Source organism: Mustela putorius, unplaced genomic scaffold (genome assembly GCF_011764305.1).
Source record: "Mustela putorius furo isolate JIRA1106 unplaced genomic scaffold, ASM1176430v1.1 tig00000145_pilon_pilon_pilon, whole genome shotgun sequence".
Classification (NCBI taxonomy): domain Eukaryota; kingdom Metazoa; phylum Chordata; class Mammalia; order Carnivora; family Mustelidae; genus Mustela; species Mustela putorius.
The window spans coordinates 39,714,000-39,736,851 of NW_025421294.1; the positions used below are offsets into that span (position 1 = coordinate 39,714,000).

Here is a 22,852-nt window from a genome sequence, read left to right on the forward strand (position 1 = left end):
TTCTAATTGCTATTATCAAAATGCATTAACAGACCACACAAAGTCCCAGGTTCCAAGAGAGGGCTAGAGGTACTAAGTATGCACTGCAGATGTCCCAACACCATCAGCCAGGGGGTCTGGCATCCATAGGTCACTTGAACCAGTGACTCACCTCCACAGGTCTCCTGTATTCGCACCACGTCACCAATCTGCAGGGAGAGCTGGGGAGCTCCACTGCCCTGGAAGTTGTATATTGCTGTGAAAGAGAAGAGAGGGGCAGCATGGTGAGACCTCTGGATACTGAAAATCACTGAATTTACCTCATACCCATGCAGCCTACATAGGTTAATAAGACCAATAATGAAACCCACTGCCTACCATAGGATTCAATGCAGGCCTAGCTTGGCTGCTAAAGGCCCCCACTCACTAACCGAATCTGACTCCTCCCAGCACAGGTCCTGCACTCCAGTCTGCATTACAAGGAGGCTATTGATATCATCGGCCATAGTTTGACCTCTCCCAGCGCACCAGGCATGTGCTCTACACATCTTCTCCTCCCATTCTAACAGCAACCTTATGAGGTATAAACTGTGAACCCATTTTACAGATGGAAAACAGAGGTGCTAAAAAGTTAAACAATTTGGTCAAAGTCTTCAGGTCAGGAAGTGACAGGAAAATCAGTATTTAACTTCCATATTCTCAACCACTATGATGAGCTACTTGCTGCTCCACAGTTACTCCCTCCTTGTGAGAACACCCTAACATTCAAGGGTGTGCCTTGTCTTCCCATTTCTATTATCAGTCCCCGGGGAACAGTAGTTGGCTATAAACATTCAGAGTTCCCCTGTTCTGTCAGAAGCTCTGCTAACCCCTGAGAACACAAGATCATGCCATATCATTGCAGTGCACAGGCCCTGTTCAGTGTCTTGCTGGGTGGGGACCAGGTCACATTCTTCATCCAGATTAGGGATGTGGCCTGCTTTCCAAAGGTTAAATGGAACCATCAGTTTGGGAGGTTTTCAAGAACAGAATAGGGCACAATGCACGTGGTTTTATTTAAGGAAAGACTTTCAGGAGTTTTACTTGAGGAAAGACTCTTAATGAGGAGGACAATATGATCCTAGAATGTCGTCATCACACATTCATGTAGCAGACATTCAGTAAGTGGGTGTGATGTGTCAGGCACATGCTAAGCACTGATCTTGTTCTTTTGGTGAACACAGAAATAAATATAAGTTTATAAAATATGAGACATGTGAAAGAGGGAACAACAGTGCCTAGTAGAGTGTTATAAGACACACCAACTTTTGTTGGGGTACTTAGTAAAGGCCTCCCTGAGCTGATACATGAAATATTTGAGCAGGTCAGCTATGGAGACAACAAGGGAGGGGCATTTCAATAAGAGGGAACAGTAGGTACAAAGGCCCACAGAAAGGAAGACACTTGAGATATGCAGAGACCATCAATAGAAACTGTTGTGGATGGAGCATGATAACAGAGAAGAGGATGACAAAAGATGAGGCTGAAGGACCAGGTCATATACAGTCTTGTGGTGGATTTGGGATTTATTCCAAGAGAATGGGAATCTGGATGGATGTTATTTATTTATTTGGGCATAGCTTTATTGAGATATAATGTGCCCATTTAAAGTGTATAATTCAATGATTTATTCACAGAGTTGTGAAAACATCACCATGGTTAATTTCAAAGCAATCTCATCACCTCAGAAATCTCCCCCAACCCCAAGTGGCCACTAATCTACATTCTACCTCTCCAGGTATACTTATTCTGGGCATTTCATACAAATAGAATCATATCATATATGGTCTTTCACTTAGCACAATGTTTTCAAAATTCATCCATGTGGTAGGTATATGAACTCAATTCACTCCCTCTCCCATTGGTCCTCAGTTGCTTCATATGTCAACAAAACAAAATGCATTCAAAAATTTTTCTTTGGGTGACTTCAGCAGAAGTGGCAGAGTAAGGAACTCCAAGTGCCTGTCTTTCTAAAGAAGCAAAGAAAAATCTGACAAAAGCTCCCAGAATCAACTTTATCAGAACTCTGGAAGATAGCCAACAGTTTATAGGAATCAAGCAAATGTTTACTCAAGAAAAAGACAATTGAAACCTGGTAAAGCTGGGATTTTCACGTATTCTTGTCCCATTCTCTATTCCCCATCTCAGTGTCAGTTTTGAAAATGGTATTCCAAGTCCTTTGTGAGGGTTGCTAGAACCAGAGGGAGCAGAGACTACCTTGTTCCAGGAAACTGTAACTGTTTGTTTTGATCTGTCTGTAGGGCTCCCTAAAGGACTACAGCTATGAGCTTGCCCTTTCTTATTATTTATTATTTATTATTTATGCTTTGGAGGACCAAGGGAAGAAGAAATGAATTGAGTCGATGGTGAGACTACCAGGAAGACCTCAGGATTCCTCTCATTTAGTTCAACCCTCCTTCCGCCATGTTTGGTCACATAATTCATCAGCAGAAAGTCTCTATTTGTTTTGGAGACCACTGGGATTAGAGACAGAGAGCAACAGCATTTTCCTGGGCCTTTCCACATGTACTCTGCCTCCTTCCATCCAATCTCCACATAGCAGCGAGAGCAATAGTCAGTGCAATGAGATCATAAACTCCTCTGTTTAACTAATACCTTTCAACCTTCCATCTGCTGCCATACATATAAACAAAAGATGGTCTAACCATACAATGGAGTATTCTTTAGTCAAAAAAAGGAACAAAGTACTGACAGTTGTTACAATATGGATAAGTCTTGCATGTATAACACCCCCATATACCAAGGGATCTAGAATGCTATGCACAGATCTGGACACATGCTAAGAATGGATGGGTCACCAACTGTGGAAAGAACCAAGATGCTCTTCAATGGATGAATATGCCATATATACTATGGCATATTATGCCTCCATCAGAAAGGATGAGTACCCAACTTTTGTATCAACATGGATGTGACTGGAAGAGATTATGCTGAGTGAAATAAGTCAATTATCATATGGCTTTGCTTATTTGTGGAGCATAAGGAATAACATGGAGGATATGGGGAGATGGAGAGGAGAAGGGAGTTGGGGGAAATTGGAGGGGGAGATGAACCATGAGAGACTGCGGACTCTGAAAAACAATCTGACGGTTTTGGAGGGGCGGAGGGTAAGAAGGTTGGGTGAGCCTGGTGGTGGATATTATGGAGGGCATGAATTGCATGGAGCACTGGGTATGGTGCATAAACAATGAATTCTGGAACACTGAAAAAAATTAAAAAAAAAAAAGAAATCCTACATGTAGGTTTAAATATTTATATAATTTGTACTTTATTGAGAATAAAATATGTTTGTATTTTAATGCTAGAATATATGCAAAGATAAAATTAAGAATAGACTTCCTTCAATTAAATATTTTAGTTTTTAATTAGTTTAAAAAAAAAAAAGAAAATGAAGAAAAGAAAGAATCGATGGAAGAAGGTCCTAAACTGTCAACTCTGATTGGCCTTCAAGCTTCATGCTGGTAAGTAATGCCAGCTAAGGCAGAGTTGCAAGTTATCTGGCTATATGTTAAAGTTATGACCCTACCCACACATAGAGCCCAGATACAAACACCAGATTTTTTTTTTCTTTAAACTCCAAGCATTTGGAGGTTTAAGTGACCAGTCTTCACAAAAATGCTTTAGAAAAGTCACTAAACAGACAAACTACTACAGCCTATTTTAAGCAGCTACAGCCAGCTCTGGCAAGAAGGAAAATCTGACATCTGAGTTAGAACATTATAATATTCAAGATAACTAGTTTTCAACACAAAAATTATGAGGCTTATTAAAAAAATAAAGAAAAAAACAAGAAAGGATGGTCCGTATAAGAGAACAAAAAGAAAATAATAGAGATCCCACACAGAAGGATAGACATTAGATTTATGAGGCAAAGACTTTAAATCAATTGTCTTAAATATGCTGAACTAGCTAAAGGAAACTATAGGCAGAGAACTAAACAAAACCAAAATATTGATGTTTCATAATACAGAGATTATCATTAAATAGATAGAAATGACAAACTAATAAAACAGAAATTCTGAAGTTAAAAAGTACAATAACAAATGTGAAAAAATGCATTAGAGAGACTCAATAACAGACTTGAACAGACAGAATAAAGAATCAATAACCTTGAAAGTAGGTCAGTTGAGATCAACCAGCCTACAAAACAAAAAGAAAAAAGAATAAAGAAAAATGAACAGGACCTAAGTGACCTGTGGGGTTATCAAGTATACCAGCTTCACATAAGGGGAGTTCCATAATTAGAGGAAAGAGAGGTAAAGGTACAGAAAGAGTATTTGAAAAAATAATGTTCAGAAAATACCATTTGATGGAAGATATGAATTTACAAGCCCAAAAAGCTCAGTGAGATCCAAACAAAATAAACACAAAGATATCCACACTGAGACATAATTACCAAACTGTCAAAAACCAAAGACAAAGAGAGAATCTTAAAAACAGCAAGAGAGAAGCAACTCATCATGTGCAAAGACTCCTCAATAAAATTAATAAATGATTTCTCTTCAGAAACTACAGAGGCAACAAATTGAGAATTTTAGAGGGGAGCAGGGTGGGGCGATGAGTTAGGCAGTGATGGGTATTAAGGAGGGCATGTATTGCATGGAGCACTGGGTGTTATACACAAACAATGAATCATGGAACACTACATCAAAAATGAATGATGTAATACATGCCCTCCTTAATACCCACCACTGGCTATTAAGCAGGACATGTATTACATGGAGCACTGGGTGTGGTGCATAAACAATGAATTTTGGATCACTGAAAAAAAAATTAAATTAAAAAAAATGCTCCAAGAATAGACTTTAAAAAAAAGAAAAACTAATGATCTACTCTATGGTGAATAACATAGCACACACACACAAAGGAAATCACGGAGGCTAGAAGGCCATGCTAAAAGTGCTAAAGGGAAAAAATAAAAACAAAAAACCTCAACCTAGCATTCTATTTCTCACAAAATATCTTTCTAAAATGAAGAAGAAGTTAAGAGATAAACAGAAACAGAGGTCCATTGCTAACAGACAATTGGAAAGACACATGCATAAAACAATAATTATAAATCAAAATAATGGGTATATCATGTATAAAAATGTAATGTGTGACAATAACAATAAAAGAGGAGAAATAGATTTGTACAGAAGCAGAGATTTTGTATACTAGTGAAGCTAAGTTAGTATTAACTCAAAATATATTGTTATTATTGTAAGATGTTAATTGTGAACCCCAGATTAATCCCTAAGAAAATAACCAAAAAAATTTTTTTTTTCTTGAGAGAAAATAAAAGGAATCAAATCAGCAAACTAGGAAAAAAATCAATTAAACATAAAAAAGGACATAATGAAGAATTGAAGAACAGAAAAACATTAAGATATACAGAAAACAAATAGCAAAATGTTAGCAGTAAATCCTTCTTTATGAGTATTTACATTAAATGTAAATGAATTAAACCATCCTGACAAAAGGCAGAGATTGACAGAAAGAATTATAAAACATCAATAAAATTAATAAATGATTTAATAAAATTTATTTAATAAATTAATTTAATAAAATTAATAAATGATCCAAAAATATGTTATCTACAATAAACTCACTTTAGATCCAAAGACACAAGTTCAAAGTGAAAGAAAAAATGTTCCATGCGCATGGTAACAAAAAGAACACTATAGTGTATTAATATTAGACAAAACAGACTTTAAGTCAAAAGTTGTACAAGAGACAAAAAAGTACATTATATATTGGCAAAAAGGTCAGCACACCAAGAACATATAGCAATTATGAACATATGTTCCCAATAACACAACACCAAAATGTATGAAGCAAACATTGACACAATTTAAGGAGAACTAGGCACTTCTACAATAATAATCAGAGACTTCAATATCCCACTATCAATAATGGATAGAACAAGAAGGAATAAAATCAGTAAGACAATAGAGGTCCCAGGGGCACCGGGGTGTCTCAGTTGGTTGAGTGGCTGCCTTTCGCTCAAGTCATGATCCCAGGGTCCTGGGATCGAGCCCCACATCGGGCTCCCTGCTCTCCTTCTACCTGCCAGTCTGTCTACTTGTACTCTCTATCTCTCTGTCAAATAAATAAATAAATAAATAATCTTTTAAAGATTAAAAAAAAAAAAGAAAAGAAAATAGAGGTCCTGAACCACACTAAAAATAACCAGACCTAACAGACATATACAAAATACTTCATCCTATAGCAGCAGAATGCACATTCAAGTGCATATAAAACATTCCCTAGAACACCCCATACGTTAGGCCACAAAACATATCTCAATACATGAAAACACTGAAACCATACAAAGTAAATTTTCCAACCACAAAGGAACAAAGCTAGAAACGAGTAACAGAAGTAAAACTGGAAAATTCACAATGTCATATAAAGTAAACATACAGTTTGTTTGTTTGTTTGTTTTCTTAAGTAGGCTCCACATCCAGCATAGCTCAATGCAGTGCCCAAACTCATGACCCTGAGATCAAGACCTGGAGCTGAGATCAAGAGTCAGATGCTTATCTGACTAATCCACCCAGGCACCCTGTAAACAACATACTCTTAAGCAACAAGGGATCAAAGAAGAACTCACAAGGGAAAACAGAAAATATTTTGAGACAAATTAAAATGAAAACAACCTACCAAAACTTATGGATGAAAATGAAAGTAGTGATCATAGCATATCAGTGAAGGGGGGCCTTCAAGAAGAAATGAGATCAAAACTGTTCTCAAATACAAACAAGAGGTACTTATAATGTTGCTTCATTGTGTCCCAGAGAAGCATATTCTCAGTTGCCCTTTCATGTTCTTTACAACTACTACATGAGGTAGCTACTACCCTGATTTTACAGATGAGCAAAATAAAGTTCAGAGGGTTTGAGTGGCTCACCCAAAATCTCCCCATACCCTTTTGGTGGTAAGTCACAGAGCCAGGACTCAAACCCAGCCCTATGCCTTACACATTCTCTATACCATTGCCCCTCTCACCCTCCCCAAAACCTAGATGGCAGGTACTCAGGTGTTCACCAGAGCCTGCTTCATTTTTCCATCTTGCCACATTCTCTAAGAGAAAAGGAGGAAGCTTAGGGCTATTTAGTCCAAACATCTATACAAATCAGCCCTTTCACCAAGAGAATAGCTAGTCTTTATAGGTATTCATAGTAATGCAAAGTCTCCATCCTGAAAGTTGATAAATCTTGAGGGCCAAGAGAGATGTGGCTCCTGAGCCCAGTTCTACTCTTTGTTGGCTCTGGCCTCAAACCCAGGGCCATAGCATGTGATATACAGGCTCTGCCTTGTACCAGGCCATGCAGGCAAGAAAGCATTGGAGGCTAGTACCCAACCTGTGACCTACTTGCAAGACCTGCACCTTCTCTGGGTAGGGGAGGGATGTTTTCTTGTACTCCAGACAAAATCACAGTAAGGGTCAGTGGAAACCTTCCTGAGCAGTAACTTCATCTCCCTGAGCCTCATTTTCCTTAACTGTAGAATGGAGGAGATGATAGTCCCTAATTTGTAGGGTCCTTCGGAAGCTCAGCTGAGGTTAAGACACAAAGGGCTTGACTGATATCTGGCCATAGTAAGTCTTCAATAAATGGTAGTTATTTTTCTCTTTATCAGCATTATAAAAACTCCTAAGGCAAGTTGCTCAGAAGGACTCCTTCAGAGTGCTTCTTTAGGTCACCTTTAAACCTACCTCCCTGCAGTTGGCAACAAATGACACTGTTGGTTGACACTGAATAAAATTCATCCTTTGTTCAAAAGCAAACCTTGAGAAGGCCCTCAGGGGAATCAAGAATCTCTTTTCCTGAACCAACAGAGAACGTTTCTTCATTCCCTCTGCACTTGGCCCAATTTCAAACCCAACCCCCACACAGGCTGCTGACATTTGGACACATTCCAGCTTGCTTGTGCCCTGACTTAGACTCTCCACTCCCTCCTCCCTCCAGCCCCAGCAGTCTGGCTAAGAACATGCCTGTCACAAGGCTGGGCAGGGCCAAGGAGGCAGCTGAGGTTTCTAACAGAAGAAAACCATTGATAATATGAGTTGGCCTCCGAAGCACTAGCAAACTAGGTCTGTCCATCCGCTTATTTGTTAAGGTGGGGAAAGACTGTGACTTGTTCCTTGTCTCCTCCCCATCTTTCCTTAGAAATCTCTTCCTTGTTCCACCCAGCTCTTTCGGGGAAGAAAGTTCCAATCAGTCAACTTAAGAAGGTGTCTTAGGCAGATCTTGAAACCTGGTATTCAACATGAAGGTCTATATTAATTCCAAAGATTCACACATTCTGAAAATGAAAGTAACTGATGTCACTGTTTAATTCATAAATGTATTTCTGCCTTTGCATAAGGGCCTCTGTTCTTAAGGCTCCATTTGGGGAAAAGCAGACATTACTGACAAAGGAAGTGGCTTTGCATACCAGTACCCAATTCTGTTACGTTTTCTAAATGACTAGTAGGAAACTTTGAGCCAGCATGCCACTGTTTGCTAAAGTTCAATTACTTATTTATGATCCTCATTTGAGTTATTTCTGACCAGTGTAAAACAGATCACCTTCTTCCCTACTCCCTGTAGGCTTAACCACTGTCAACTTCTAAATGAGGGATGAAAGGGGCAGAAAAACATAAGAAGATATAGGATAAAAAATAAGAAAAAAAAATCACTGAAATCATATCCTGCTCCACCCTGCTCATGCTTGCCCAAGGAAGACAGACAGGTGACTGATGGCAGGATTCCAAAAAACAACCATTCTAGCTTCCCTTTTCATATCAGGTCTCCAGAAACTGGAGAATATCGACACATCCTCGTGAAGGATTTGACCTCTCCCTCTATTAAAATACTATACTCAGGAACGAAGGCAGCAATTGGTTACCTATAAGTCCACTCAGACCAAAATATTTATAGCTGAAAACCAAAGGGATGTTTAAAGTGCTAGGGCCATCTGAGCTCATTAAACCCAATGAGGACACTCATGTTGGAAATCTGGGTTGGCAAGCCAGTGGAAGCAGCTACTTTGAGACAGGGGAAACTTCCAACAAACCTAGAAATAGAATCCACTGATTAGCCACTAATTCTATGTAAACATATTGCCATATACTGCTCATCAGGAACCCAAATTGAGAGAAATAAGAAAAAAGTAAACACACTGTTATAGCACACAATTCACAGAAGCAATTACTGTGGGGTCTCTGTAGCTTGTGCTATGTTAGAAGAGAAGTACAATGTTTCACTTGAACTTATGAAGAAACTGAGACAGGAGGAGGGTAATCTTATCCACCTCATAACTTAGTTACATAGGTCAATCGATAGGTCGATCCAGAAGTCTACCTTCTAAGTACTGTACACACTGCTTGCTACTCCCCCGAAAATGGTAAACACTTTTTGGGTATATATTATGTACCAGGCATATATGATTTCAAGAGACATTCGTTTGCACATCTACTGTGTGCTAGTTACTATTCTGGATACTGGAGTGGCAGTGACAGATAAGACAGATAAAATCCCTAGCATTCTATGAGTATCACCTCCTTTCATCTTCACAGTACTCCTCCAAGATAATACCCTCATGTAACATATGAGAAACTCAAAGAGAGATTAAGAAACTTGCCCAAGACCACATGGCTAGAAAGTGGTAAAAAGTGGATTCAAGCCCAGATCAGAGTCCAAAGTCCCTGCTTCCCTTACCAGCTCATTTCTGGTGTTATAATTTACTGTGTGTTTGTGTGTATGTATGTATGTATATATGTAGGTATGTGTGTATTGAGTATATACTCAGTATACATATATATGCATATATATGTGTGTATATATATATATACACACGTATGTATATATATACACACACACACATAATATATATGGTATGTACACATATACGATACCTGTTCATTTTCTTTTCTAGTGTTTGTAGTTTCTTTTCTAGTGTCAGTGAGGGTGAAGACAGTTTGCCTTGTTGACCACTGAATTTCCAGGGCTGAGAACAGCACCAGGCCCACAGTGGAAGTTCAATCAATATTTACTGAGCTTTAATAAATACTTGTACTGGAGGAATGTGAAGATGAAGGATAAAATATGCCCCTTCTTCTGGCTAAATGCTTTCTTGAATTTCTTGAGATTACTTCAGGAGATGTTGACACAGATGGGCTGTCCATTTTGATGGTAGCCATCAGGTGCCCTGTGATCTTTAGGATGGATTCATACCTCATCTGGGGCCCTGCTCTTTGCTGACATGTTTGAAAACAAAAGCTTCAGCAAATAGCAAGTGTTAATAGAGTTTGGACAAGTTGATGCATCTGAGAAACAAAAATAATGGAGAAAAAGAATGCAATTGCCTGAAGCTCACTTCTCTAGTCCCTGAACTGGGCTTTGGAGGGTCTCTCCTCTAGGCGGGGAACTAAACTAGCTTTCAATTTGAGTGAAAGGCACTCACTGAAAATGCATAGTTTACCTGAACTCTGTGGGCAAGGTGTTGACAGGCTTAGCATCAAGGCGACATCCTGATGTTGCATCAGGGAGAACAACAGTGATGACCCAGCAGAAGCTTCCAGCAGTAAGGCCGGAGCTCACATCCACTGCAAGTCAGTAGTGAATAAGGTGGGAGAATCACAACAGAGGTAACTAAGGAAGAGATGCTCCTCCACAGACCAGGAGAAGACAGAGGAATTACAACCTCTACTGAGCCCTTTCTATGCACCAGACACTATTCCAAGGGCTTTATCCACCTACGTCATCCTCACCATAATTCTTGGGTACAATTACTGTCACCTCTGTTTTACAGATGAGGAAATTGAGGTAGTGTAAGATTCAGTGAATAGTCCAGGGTGACTTAGCTAGGAAGGAGCCAAACTACATACAACTATACTGAGTTTTTAGTGAATAAAAGTGACATGTCAGCCAATAAGAGAAAGTTGGAATTGCCATGAGTTCCCTAAAACAGTGATTCTCAACTAAGGACAGTTTTGCCCCCAATAAATATTTACCAATGTCTGGAGACATTTTCAGTTGTCACAATCTGGAGGGCGTGTGGGGGGCGGGTGGGGGTGGAAAGTGAAGGAGCTCCTGGCATCTTGCCAGTAGAGGTCAGTGATGCAGCTAAACATCCTACAATGCACAGAACAGCCCCATCACAAAGTATCGGGCCCCAAATGTCAACAGTGTCAAAGTTGATAACTACTGCTCTAAAATATCATGGTGGCATTCACTCTTTCCTTTTCAGTGCTTCTATAAGCGCACACATATGAGCTCACACACGTGTTCCCTTATGTTCATGCATTCACATGCCAGAGTTGGAAGAGTGGCTTTATGATGAAATCAAGGGCTGATTTCTTTAGCCCCTCACCTCTATTACAGGGAGTATCTGGCACTCTGCTGGATCCTGCATGTTAGAAAAGTGAGGTGAGAAGGGGTACCTCCTGCTGTCCTGGAGCTTTTGTGAAATCTAGCTGAACCCACAAGAAACAAGAAACATCTTAAAAATAAAGGGCTCAGGGGCGCCTGGGTGGCTCAGTGGGTTAAGCCTCTGCCTTCGGCTCACGTCATGATCTCAGGGTCCTGGGATGGAGCCCCGCATCAGGCTCTCTGCTCAGCAGGGGGCCTGCTTCCCTTCCTCTCTCTCTGCCTGTCTCTCTGTCTACTTGTGATCTCTCTCAGTCAAATAAATAAATAAAACCTTTTTAAAAAGATCAGCAATTATAATTGGGGTATCAGCAATTATAATTTGAAAAAATAAAAATAAAAATAAAGGGCTCAGCTGTGGGCCATAGCAGCTGTGGACTCTCTGAGGAGAGTGATCAAGAGGGGATCCATAAAGGAAGTGAAACTGGAAAGAGTCAGGGTACAAGGGGATGAAATGGAGTGAGAGCCCCTGAAAAAGTGGGTGGAGAAAAAAGTGGTCAGGGCAGGGAGGAGGAAGGGGAAATTAGCTTGATGTAGACACAGTCCCAGTAAGGGACAATTGGACCATGTGAATAGAGTCCCAGTGTAAAAACTGTGGAGTTGGGACTGTGGCCAGTTACAGGGGTCCAGATGTTTGAGGAAAGATTCAAAAACATCCCAGTTATTTCTGTGTTCTCATAGGACCCAGCCTCCTCACAGGAAAAGGTTATGGTTGAAGACATGAAATCAAGATAGGGCAACTCAGTCTATCTGAATCTTATGAGGCCACCAGAAAGTGGAAAACCTCCAACCCCATCACCTTCCTATCCCCATCCTCCACCAATTCATTCATCTACCCACTTATCCAGCCCACTCAACCATCCACCCTCCCTTCCATCCATCCACCCACCCACACATCCATCCATCCAATCAACAATTACTAATTGAGCACCTGCTGCATGCTGGAGAAGAACAAGAGACATTGTCTTGCCATAATGGAGTTTACATTATATGGAAGACCCAAATAATTCAAACATGAGTCTGCAATGAAATATGACAAGGGTGATGGCAGAACTGTGGTAACATGAAACAAAAGGTGTACCCATGCCCAACCTATGAAATGGGGACATTAGTACTAATAATGGTGTTGTTTGAGGCTTCATGCAAAAAGAAGAAAGAGAGATTAGTACTTGCTTGTAAGCTTCCTGAGTGGAAAGACTATGTGTATGTAAGGACCAGCTCAGGACTATCACTTAGCACAGGCTTACTGAATTTAATTGGTATGAACAGATATTAAAAATAGTTTTCTTGGGACACCTGGGTGGCTCAGTGGATTAAGTCTCTGCCTTCGGCTCAGGTCATGATTTCAGGGTCCTGGGATTGAGCCCCGCATCGGGCTCTCTTCTCAGCAGGGAGCCTGCTTCCCTTTCTCTCTCTCTCTGCCTCCCTCTCTGCCTACTTGTGATCTCTGTCAAATAAATAAATCAAAAATATTTTTTTAAATAGTTTTCTTGGAGAGCCTGATGGCTCAGTTGGTTGAGTCCACCTCTTGATTTCAGCTCAGGTCGTAATTTCGGGGTCGTGAGGTTGAGCCCCACATTGGACTCCGCACTCAGTAAAGAGTCTGCTAAGATTCTTGCCGTCTCCCCCTGTCCCTCCCCTACTTATGCACATACACTCTCTCTCTCTCAAATAAATAACTAACTCTTTTTTTAAAAAAATGGTTTTCTTGGGATGCCTGGGTGACTTGCTCTGTTAAGCATCTGCCTTCAGTTCAGGTCATGGTCATAGGGACATGGGATGGAGCCCCATGTAAAGCTTTCCATTCACGGGGGAACCTGCTTCTTCCTCTCTCTCTACCCCTCCCCCTGATTTGTGCTATCTTTCATTATCTCACTCTCTCAAATAAATAAATAAAATCTTTAAAAAAAAAAAAAAACAGTTTTCTTGTTCTTTACAGCTCCCAAAACCAACATTTTACATCTTGGGCAGAATGCCTTAGTTGTGTCTATTGTATTGGTTTACTAAATAATTACTGAGTACATTTATCAGGCCCTTACTTAACTCACATCCATGAATAGGCCTTGATGAAATTGAAATGCAAAACTGCACGTGTTAATTTGCAAGAAGATAGTTTATAGCTTCCACTGGATTCCCAAGTTGTCCCAGTTTACAATAATGCTTAATTTCTCTAATGTTCTTCTGCTAGTGCCTTAAGGCTGGTGGACTTGACCCCAAAACACAGCCCTGCCCTCAGACAATGTGCTGTCCAATGGGAGAGATGACATGTGGTTACATAACTAAAAGACAAGGTACAAAACCAGTCTCTGATAAAACAGAAGACGTACCTCCAGGATTGAATTGTAAGAAAACTGTCTGAAAAACCATAAAAGACTCTTAATCTCACAAAACAAACTGAGGGTTGCTGGAAGGGAGGGGGTGGGAGGGATGGGGTGGCTGGGTGATGGACATTGGGGAAGGTATGTGCTATGTTGAATGCTGTGAATTGTGTAAGACTGATGACTCACAGACCCATACCCCTGAAGCAAATAATACATTACATGTTAATAAAAAAATAAAAAATATAAATAAATAAGAAAAGAAAACTATCTGAAAATTGTTGTATTTCAGTGAGACCTTGAAGGTCTTAGCTCCCCAATTTCCTCATATGTGAAAGGATGATAAAAGTGCACACCTCTCAGTGTGCTTAAACATGGTACCACAAGTGCTCTGCAAATGTACCATGCTGGAAAAAAGTGAGGCAATGTATTATTTATGACAATGCAGATGAGAACTCAAATCAAGTATTTAATGAAGTCCCGTATGCAATTCTGTATTTCCAGCTGCTCACACCAAAAACCTTGGAGTCGCTCCTGATTCCTCTCTTTCTCTCATACCCAATGCTAATCCATGAAGAAAATCCCATTTGTTCCACCAACAACACACACATTCAGAATTGAAGCTCATCTCTCCTCCTCCACTGCTGTCTCCCTGGTGTGGGCCACCACCATCTCCTGCCAGGGCCATTATAGTAGTTGTCTAACTGGCCTCCTTGCTTCCACATTTAATTACCCTCTATCCATCATAAAAGAGAACAATCTTTTTAAAAAGATAGAAGATTCTGCCATTCTGCTCAAAACCCTAAAATGCCCCACCCCCTCCCATTTAGAGTCAAAGCTCTGGTCATTTTGTGTACCAGACACTATGCACTACAACCTCCCCTCAGACAATTCATTTCCTACACGTCTACCCTTTTGCTTACTCTCTCCAGCAGTCACAAGGACTCCCACACATTAGAGAGGCTTCCTTTTCAGGACCTTTGCATTGGCTGTTTATTCTATCCAGAACATTCTTTTCTGATACAACCCCGAACTGCCACCACCAGTAAGGCAAGCAGCACAATCCTACTTCCCCAGGCAAACCCTCTGGGTTCACCTGGCACAATATATGTCCTTTTGCTGCAACCCAACATGCTGATCATGGTGTCTCAGGCCTGGAACTGTCACTGCTCAATCCAGTCTGACAAATGCCTGCTCAGCGTCTGCTCTGTTCAGAATTTGTGTTAGATCCTGGGCCATTTATGCAAGTCACAGTGTCCACCTAGGTCTCCTTCTATTATCCTAGTGTAGGCTTGCACCCAAGGGCTTGCATGTTGTCAGAGGACCTCTAACTGTCCTGAAGTAATGTCTAGAGAGGGACCATTATCAGTCCTATCCTCTTCTAGCCCCAGCTACTGCGACTGTAACTTTAAACCAATGCAGAGGCTGACAGTGACCTAGTGAGGTCACAGGGGTAAGGGACGACTTTCTCCAAGGAGAACTAAAAACCAAATAAGACCTAAGAAGGTTACAAACTCAGCCTGAACTCACATGAATTAAATGAAGTAGGAAGAAAGGAGAAAGTGCCTATTAAAGGGAACATTTATAATGTCCCTACCCAGACTCCTTTGGAGTCAGATGGTGATAAGCATTATCGTTTCCCATTCATAGAACACTTGCTGCAGAACACAGACTGTGGCACCCACGTGTAACGGACTACTAAGTTAAAGGTTTGTAAACTTTAACAACAAACAAACATCAGTCCAAAGGTCCAGAAATTGGAATATTCTGGTGACTACATTGTCTGTCTCAACATACAGCAGCAATAGAAGGATGCTGATCTTGGGAAAAAGCAGAACTTAGTAAACACAGTCTGTTAGGGCTCATTCAAATACAAACATTAAGGTGGCCACTAACGGTAAGAATCTTGTAAGCCTAGGGATTAGGACAAATCTCCTTATGTGGACTCAAAGAGCCAGCCCAGCAGCCACTTCTAAACAATGCCAAATTACTGAAGCATTAGAAAGTGGGAGGCCAGACAGTTAAGAATTAGTAGGATGGAATCAGGTTTCCAGTAGTGTTTGTTTGTTTCACCAGACTAATTTCTGGAGACCCGTCAAAAGATATAGTTGACCTCCATAGCAAAGATACATGTACTAAGATCCCTCCAAGTGTTTCCTTTGGAATTCTTCCCCCATTGCTCCTCAGAGGCCTTCCCAGACCATCTAATTTAAGAGCCCTCCCTCCAATATTCTCAATCATGGGACAAATTTTTATTATAATGGCACATCTCATAACATAATTATATGCTTACTGATTCATCTACAAAGTCCTTTTGTGTCTTCCCCATTAGACTATCAGCTCTAACAGTGTGGGAATCATATTGGCCTAATTCCAGTAATTTTAGTGTCTAGCATAGTGCCTGGCACATAGAAAATGCCCAAGAAATATTTAACAAATAAACGAAGAATGAATGAGTAAATGAAATAAATGAGTCAACAAGTTAGTGAGTGAACAATGCTCTCTCTCCTTCCTCCTTGATTATTACCTCGGGCTATAAAAGCAGTATAACTGCCCCCTCTGTAGTAGAGTTCTTCCCTGAGTGTATTTGGGATGCATGTTTTACTCATGCTTCCTCCTCAAAGGATCCACCCCCTCCCATGGCTCCTGCTAGATGAGTAGCAAGCCACATGTTCCCAAGCCATAATCACAGTGTATTGGACCAGTCAGGAGCAACCCCTTGATCAGAGTGGAACTCACTCCTATGTTGGCGAAGGCCTCTGATCTAAGTGGACTTTCTTGAAAATGTGAGTCAGTCCATTCAGACCTCTCTCTCAGAACTTTGAATAAATAAATGCAGAGAGAAGAAGATTTGGTGGATGCTTGAACTGCAAAGTCAAGCAGAGTTGGAGTGCGTGGCACGCTGGGACCACCATGGGACCATGGTGTTATCAGGATATCAAAGTTATAAAGGAGTGATAGAATTAGAAGGAGTTGGTAAGGAGAGCAACACTGATGTGTTAAGAGAAGCTGGGTTGCCATGAGAAGGAAGGCAAGGCCACCTTTATTCAGGCCCTTCTGGAGGTCTGCCTTTCAGGTTTCCTGGATTTCTATTTGATTTCACCTGATCCTTAAAATACACCACTTGCCTCTTCACACACACATATGCAACACACACCTTTTAACTGAACCATTTTGAAAGGACTTTTTTTTCATTTCAGTAAAAGTTTGTGCTGCAAGAGACTCAAGTGTCCATGGCCCACTCCAGATCTGTCCATTTTGGGGCAGACCAGTTCTGTCCAGGGTCCTGCACTACAACAGCACCACCTGCATTCCTCAACGTGGAGTGGTCTCAGTTTCATCTTCATTCCCCAGTCAACGTGTAGAAAAGACACTTTCTCTACTTTTGCAGAGACTAGTATGGTTTGCATTGTAGCCCTCGCACAAAGGAGGTGTTAGAGTCCTAAGCCCTAGTACATCAGTGTGATCTTATTTGGGGATGCGATCTTTACAGATGTAGCTAAGTGAAAATGATGTCACCAGGGTGGAACCTAAACCAAGAAGACTGATGTCCTTATTTAAAAGGGAAAATTTGGAGAAAGACATATATACTGGAAGAACATCTTGTGAAGATGGAAGTAAAGAATGCTTCGAGGGTCTATAAGCCAACGTGCACCAAAGATTGCCAGAAACCCACCAAAAGCTAGGGAGGGTCACAGAACAGATTCTCCCTCACAGCTCTTAGAAAGAACCACCAGTACTCCCCATACATAGTTACACATAGGTACACAATCCTAAGCAGAGACACCTGCATAGAGAAGAGGTTTCTCAACATCACTGAAGCTCCTGTACAAATCCTTCCTGGCAAGCTCAGCTTCAGGGTAACTGAACCTTTTTTCTATCCTCACTCTGTCTCAGAAGCCTGGCCTTGAAGCTTTCTTGTACAGCCCTTAAATATCATACCACAGACCATGGGTCATCCATTAGGGACTCAACTATTGCCCCCACCTAGAGCCTAAATTCATATGTCAAAATCCCAATCATCAGTATCTCAGAATATAAACATATTTGGAGATCAGGTGTTTAGTGTGATTAAATTAAATGAATCTGGTAGGGTAAGGCCCAAATCCAATATGACTGGCATCCTTATAAAGGGAAGAGACACCAGGAATGAGCATGTACAGAGATGATCCTGTGAGGACAAAGCAATGAGAAGGCAGCTGTCTGTAAACCAAGGCCTCAGAATGAAACCAACTTACTGGTACCTTGGTCTTAGGCTTCCAGACTCCAGAACTACACAAAAATAAATTCCTATTGTTTAGGCCACGTAGCCTGTGGCACTTTCTTATGGCAAACCTAAGCAAACTAATACATCATCCCAAGTATCCTTCTTCCCCTCCTTCCTTAGGAATGGCACTCCTAATTTTCAGCTGGGTGCATGGCTGCCTACATAATGGACTACATTTCCTACCTACCCTTGCTAGGTTCCTTCATGTGATTAGGTTTTAGCCAACAGGATACAAGAGGAAGTGTTAAGATGACCTTCAGGAAAGTGTCCTTAAAGAGAAAGGTCATGCCCTTCTTGTTCCCTACATCCCTCTTGCTGGTTGGAGGGGGGATCTGACAACTGGAGACTGAGCAATCAGCTCAGTTCAGGAGGCAGAAGCCTCATGCTAAGGAAGCAGTGCAGGAGACAATGAATTGTTCTACCACCTTTTCATGGACCATTTCTGGGCTTTCTGTTTGAGAGAGAAATAAGCTTCTAGTTTGGTTAAGCCACTGTTTTGGAGGTATTCCATCACTCATCACACTTATTCCTAACTGACACTGTAACTTATTCCTCCTACCTCCTCCTTTCCTGCTCTCCCTTCTCTCCTCCAAGGTGGAAACTCTCATCATTGAGACTCAGAGGATTAAGATAGTAAAGGCCAAAGGTAATGTTAACTGTAAGTGGACTCTTGCAGGGCTAACTAATCAGGCAGTCAAGAGACAGGAAGATTTTACCTACTTCTGTTCTTATACCTCTGTGTTCAATCCCTGCCCTTCTTATAATTAATTATATTAAATTCTTATAGGTGACATGCCCGCTCTAAAATTCCACTGTGCACTGAATTAAGTCCAAGCTTACAAGGTTGGCTCAAAGCCCTTCACAATCTGGGTGCACTCTACCTCTCCAAAGTTTTGTATTGTTTTGTTTTCATTACAAACATCTACTAAAACCAAAGCAGAATATTTATTGTTTGACCCAAATGCCACATACATTCCAACATCCTAAATTTTTCTATGATGTCCCCCTCTCCTGGATTCTCTCCTTGTGTGGTACCAAAGACCCGGGATCTGAAGATAATTGAATCTAAGACAAAGCCCAAGTACTTCTAAATTATGTGAACTCTGGGTCTTGGTTTCTTCATCCGTAAAATGAAAATAATGCCTCATAGAGATATTCTGGAGCCAAAGATGTTGCATGATAATGGGTCTTATAAATCACAAAACACTACACTCTTTGAAGGCATAAGTGTCCTGAATCTTGTATTTGGGGGCATTGTCCTGTGTTTCATTTAGCTCTGCAACTATTAAGTAACCCCTGGACCTTAGTCACTAACTTTCATTGAGCCAACCACATTACTAAGTGCTTTTCATACATTACCCCATTCAATCCTTACAACAGTCTCACAAGATGCACATTATCCTTATTACCCCCACTTTATTGATGAGGAAACAGGCCCAGGTTTGAAATCAGTTCTGACTTCACAACCCAAGCTTCCAACCTTACAAATATCTCCTCGAAGGCAGTCTGTGCCTATTCTTACTTCATAGTCATGCTGTTTTTCCCCACTTCTGGAACTCTCTGTAATTCTAATGGATCACATGTTAATATTCCATTAAGGAAGGAAAAATAATCTGACGAGGTATATATAGGAAGGTCACCTGGGGCTGCCCACAAGATAAGAAGATGACAAAGAAGCCAGTGATTCTGGTGAAGAAGCGGTCTTGTGTAAAGCCAGCCCATGAGACAAACAGACAGACATAAGCATTCCTTGAGAATTAAGCCAGAAGAAGGCTGGCTGATGCCACCAGCACTGATGAGGAAACCAAATAGGAAAGCAAAGCACAGGTTCTCCTTGTGTGTTTAGGCCTGGCTGGGACTCTGAAGATACTCCAAGAACCCCCTAATCCTTTATATGTTTCTCTCTTCTTCCAAGCCCCCATATTCATTATCTCAAATGCTTTTCATAAAAGAACACTTTAAAATAGAAAAATTTAAGACCTAAATTTACATTGAGAAGACCAGATGACAGACCTGTCTGCAAATAGTGATGGTGCCAGAGCTAAAGGCCAGCTCCTTACTGTTAGGTCCCTGTTCTTTCTGTCCCATGAATCCAGTCCCCCATATTATCATAACCTAATCTTTGTCTTTCCATCTACCCAGGGCCTGACAAAGAGTCCAGCATTCAGATGCAGAGAAAAGAGACTCCCTTTGAGAAGCAGATACCTTCCAAGTGCTCTCTGGATCCCTAGATGGTCATCAACCTTCTGACCCCCCATGAAATAGAATTTTCACAAGTAGGCATGAAAAATGTCAGCTATACTATCATCAAGAAGACTTCAGGCCTAGTGTCTAACAAAGTTCCCAATCCCTGACCACCTAAATAGGATTTCCTTTGCTAGGGAAAGTGGGAACCCTACTCCATCTTGTAACTCTGTCCCATCCTGTGATGTCGTGTCCTCAACTAAACCCCCATGCAGAGGGCAAAGTCTAAGAATAATAACTGGTAACATCTAGTGAGTGAGGATTGCTTTGTGTAATTGTCATTCTAAGCACTTTATGTGGATGAATTCCTTTACATCTATAACAACCCTGGGAAGCAGGTGCTATTATTATCCCCATTATACAGATAAAGAAACTGAGCCCTAGAGAGAGTAAGTATCTTGTCTAGGTCACAGGGCTGGAAAGTATTAGAAACTATAATCCAAGAAGAGGCAGTTTGTCACCAGAGCCCACGATCTTCATATCATAGCACAGGGCCTTTACAGCAGGAATGCACTATAGCCCCTCAGATGAAGGGTAGAACTCTTCCCCCCATTTGCTGCTCTACTTACCCTGAATCAATACTGTCTCCTGTCTGCCACCCAGCCTCCCTCCACACTGGCTTCAGCACAAATCTGTTCATGTCTCTTCTCTGTTCAGAACCCCTACTGCCTAGAGCTGAGCAAGTGAAGAGATAAATGTTGAACTCTCTGGGGCAGTGTTTCTCCAACAGCAGCCTTGGGACTCCTTGTATCTATCTAATCTCTCTCTCCCTCACTCTCTCTCTCTCTCTCTGTCTCACTGACTTGGGGCTTATTCAATGCTCATCTTTGAGGGTGGCGTCTTGTATCTGCCTATGTAGGAAATCATACAGTGGTTTTCAAATTTACACTTGTGTTTGAAAACCACAGTGAGTTTACAGAAGCTGCACCACGGGTGCCACTTAGTAGAAAGAGTCCCAGTACCTGAAGTCTCCCTTCCCCCAGCCACCACTTCCGCCCTGAGCTTGAGGCAGAGGCTTCTGGGAGCTTAAATGGCTGAAGCTGATGAAGCGGGCTTCTTGGATATCCCCAGATAACCCAGCAGGAGCCTTTCTCCCCAGAGCTTCTCAAAGGCTGAGTGAAGGACCCTGTCTTCCAGCCCCACTCCCTAAACCTATACAGCCCTCTGGACCCTCCACCAAATCAGGGATCATCTGACCCAGAAGAAACAGGCAGGAGAAGCAGGCAGATAGGTGTCACTTTGGACAGGGGTGGAGGAAGGCATGCTGGGCCAGGCAAGAGGAGAGGGCAGATGTTCCTTCTCTGAGGTCATCTCTCTATGTGGGGCAATGAAGTCTACCCCCTGAAACACTGGGACTGGGGCACACAAAGCCACCCTGAACTGGACCCCATGTAGGGGTTGCAGAAGCATTGTGGAGAGACAACAGTCTGTGTCCCATGGGCAAAGTCGACTGGGCAGGGTGCCCATGTTCCTCTCCCCCTGCCTCCTCTTCTCCACTCAGCTGGCCCTAAAGCAAGCTGAGGAAGTCACTGAGCCCGGGACGCTGGGTCAGCCCTCCCTGCCTGTGCCCACACGGCTGGCTGCCGCAGCATCTTCCAGCACACGGTTCTCAGGCCACCTGCCTTTCCCTCATGCCCAGACCTACCCACGCCGTGTCGCTCCTTGTCAGTTTTACGCCAGGGGGCCATGGCTGGGCCACTGGAGCTGCGGGTGCCTCACGTCGTCCTGTGGGGAAGCAGCCAGGGGGTGGCTAGGCGCTCCGCCGGGCCCCACTTCCTTCCTCTTTTCAAACTCCCTCTCAGGGCCCGCCCTCCTCTCCCCAGGGCGCTCTGCACCTCCTCCATCAGGCCCACTGGGCTGGGGCACATTAGAAACCTAGTGACTGGAAAGCCAGGAGACCCCAGCAAAGCTTGGGGCTATCACCAGCTTGATCTCCCCCAGGCAAGTGTGGAGAGACCAGGTAGGTACTTAGCGCCACCCAGGCCACCACCACAAGTGCAGGAAGTTGCCAGATAACAGCCTAGTGACTGAACAGAACTCCCTCCCAAGGCTCCCTAACATGAGCTTTGATATCTTATGTGAATGTAAATCCATATTTATTTATTTATTTATTTATACTTATTTATAAATCCATATTTATCAGCCATGACAGTAGAGTAGGACAAACTATCTCTTTTTTTGTAAGATTTGGTTTTCTCATCTGTAAAATGGGATACTAGTATGTACCTCATATGATTATTGTGAGGATTAGAAGAGATTATGGACACAGCAAGTGACACATAGCAGTTCAATATACATGTACAGAGAATGTGATTTGTGGTTTTTATACTATTGGTGTCACAGACCCATTTGAAAACCTGGTAAAAGCCCAGAAAGTACTTCTGAAAGTACACAAGCATGGGATTTACCAACAATGCCAGGAGGTAAGGGTGCTCTGAGAGCCCGCAACAGCACCCCCGGGAAAAGAGTCCTAGAATTTGACTAATGAAGGCATTTCTCAGAAAAATCTCATTTTTGCTCTGGAAACAGATGCTATCAGGAAAAAAAAAAAAGTCTCTTTGACTCACAGTGATAAGACAGAATTGAAG

General features: G+C 41.8%; 1 protein-coding gene across 7 annotated transcripts in view; it reads right to left on the reverse strand.

The window, feature by feature from the left end:
* The window catches only part of DOCK2 (dedicator of cytokinesis 2), a 412,101-nt gene extending 390,063 nt beyond the window's left edge, over positions 1-22,038 (reverse strand). For 4 of the 7 annotated variants that reach the window (XM_045075617.1, XM_045075616.1, XM_045075618.1 and 1 more), the window contains exons 1-2: positions 21,910-22,038; positions 152-235 (exon numbers count right to left, since the gene is read on the reverse strand). In XM_045075617.1, the coding sequence (XP_044931552.1) occupies positions 152-235; positions 21,910-21,952 (127 nt within the window). In that variant the 5' untranslated portion in view covers positions 21,953-22,038. The remainder of the gene's footprint in view (positions 1-151; positions 236-21,909) is intronic. The other 3 variants (XR_006605414.1, XM_004737633.3, XM_004737634.3) reach the window with 2 other exon arrangements.
* Positions 22,039-22,852: the final 814 nt, after the last annotated feature.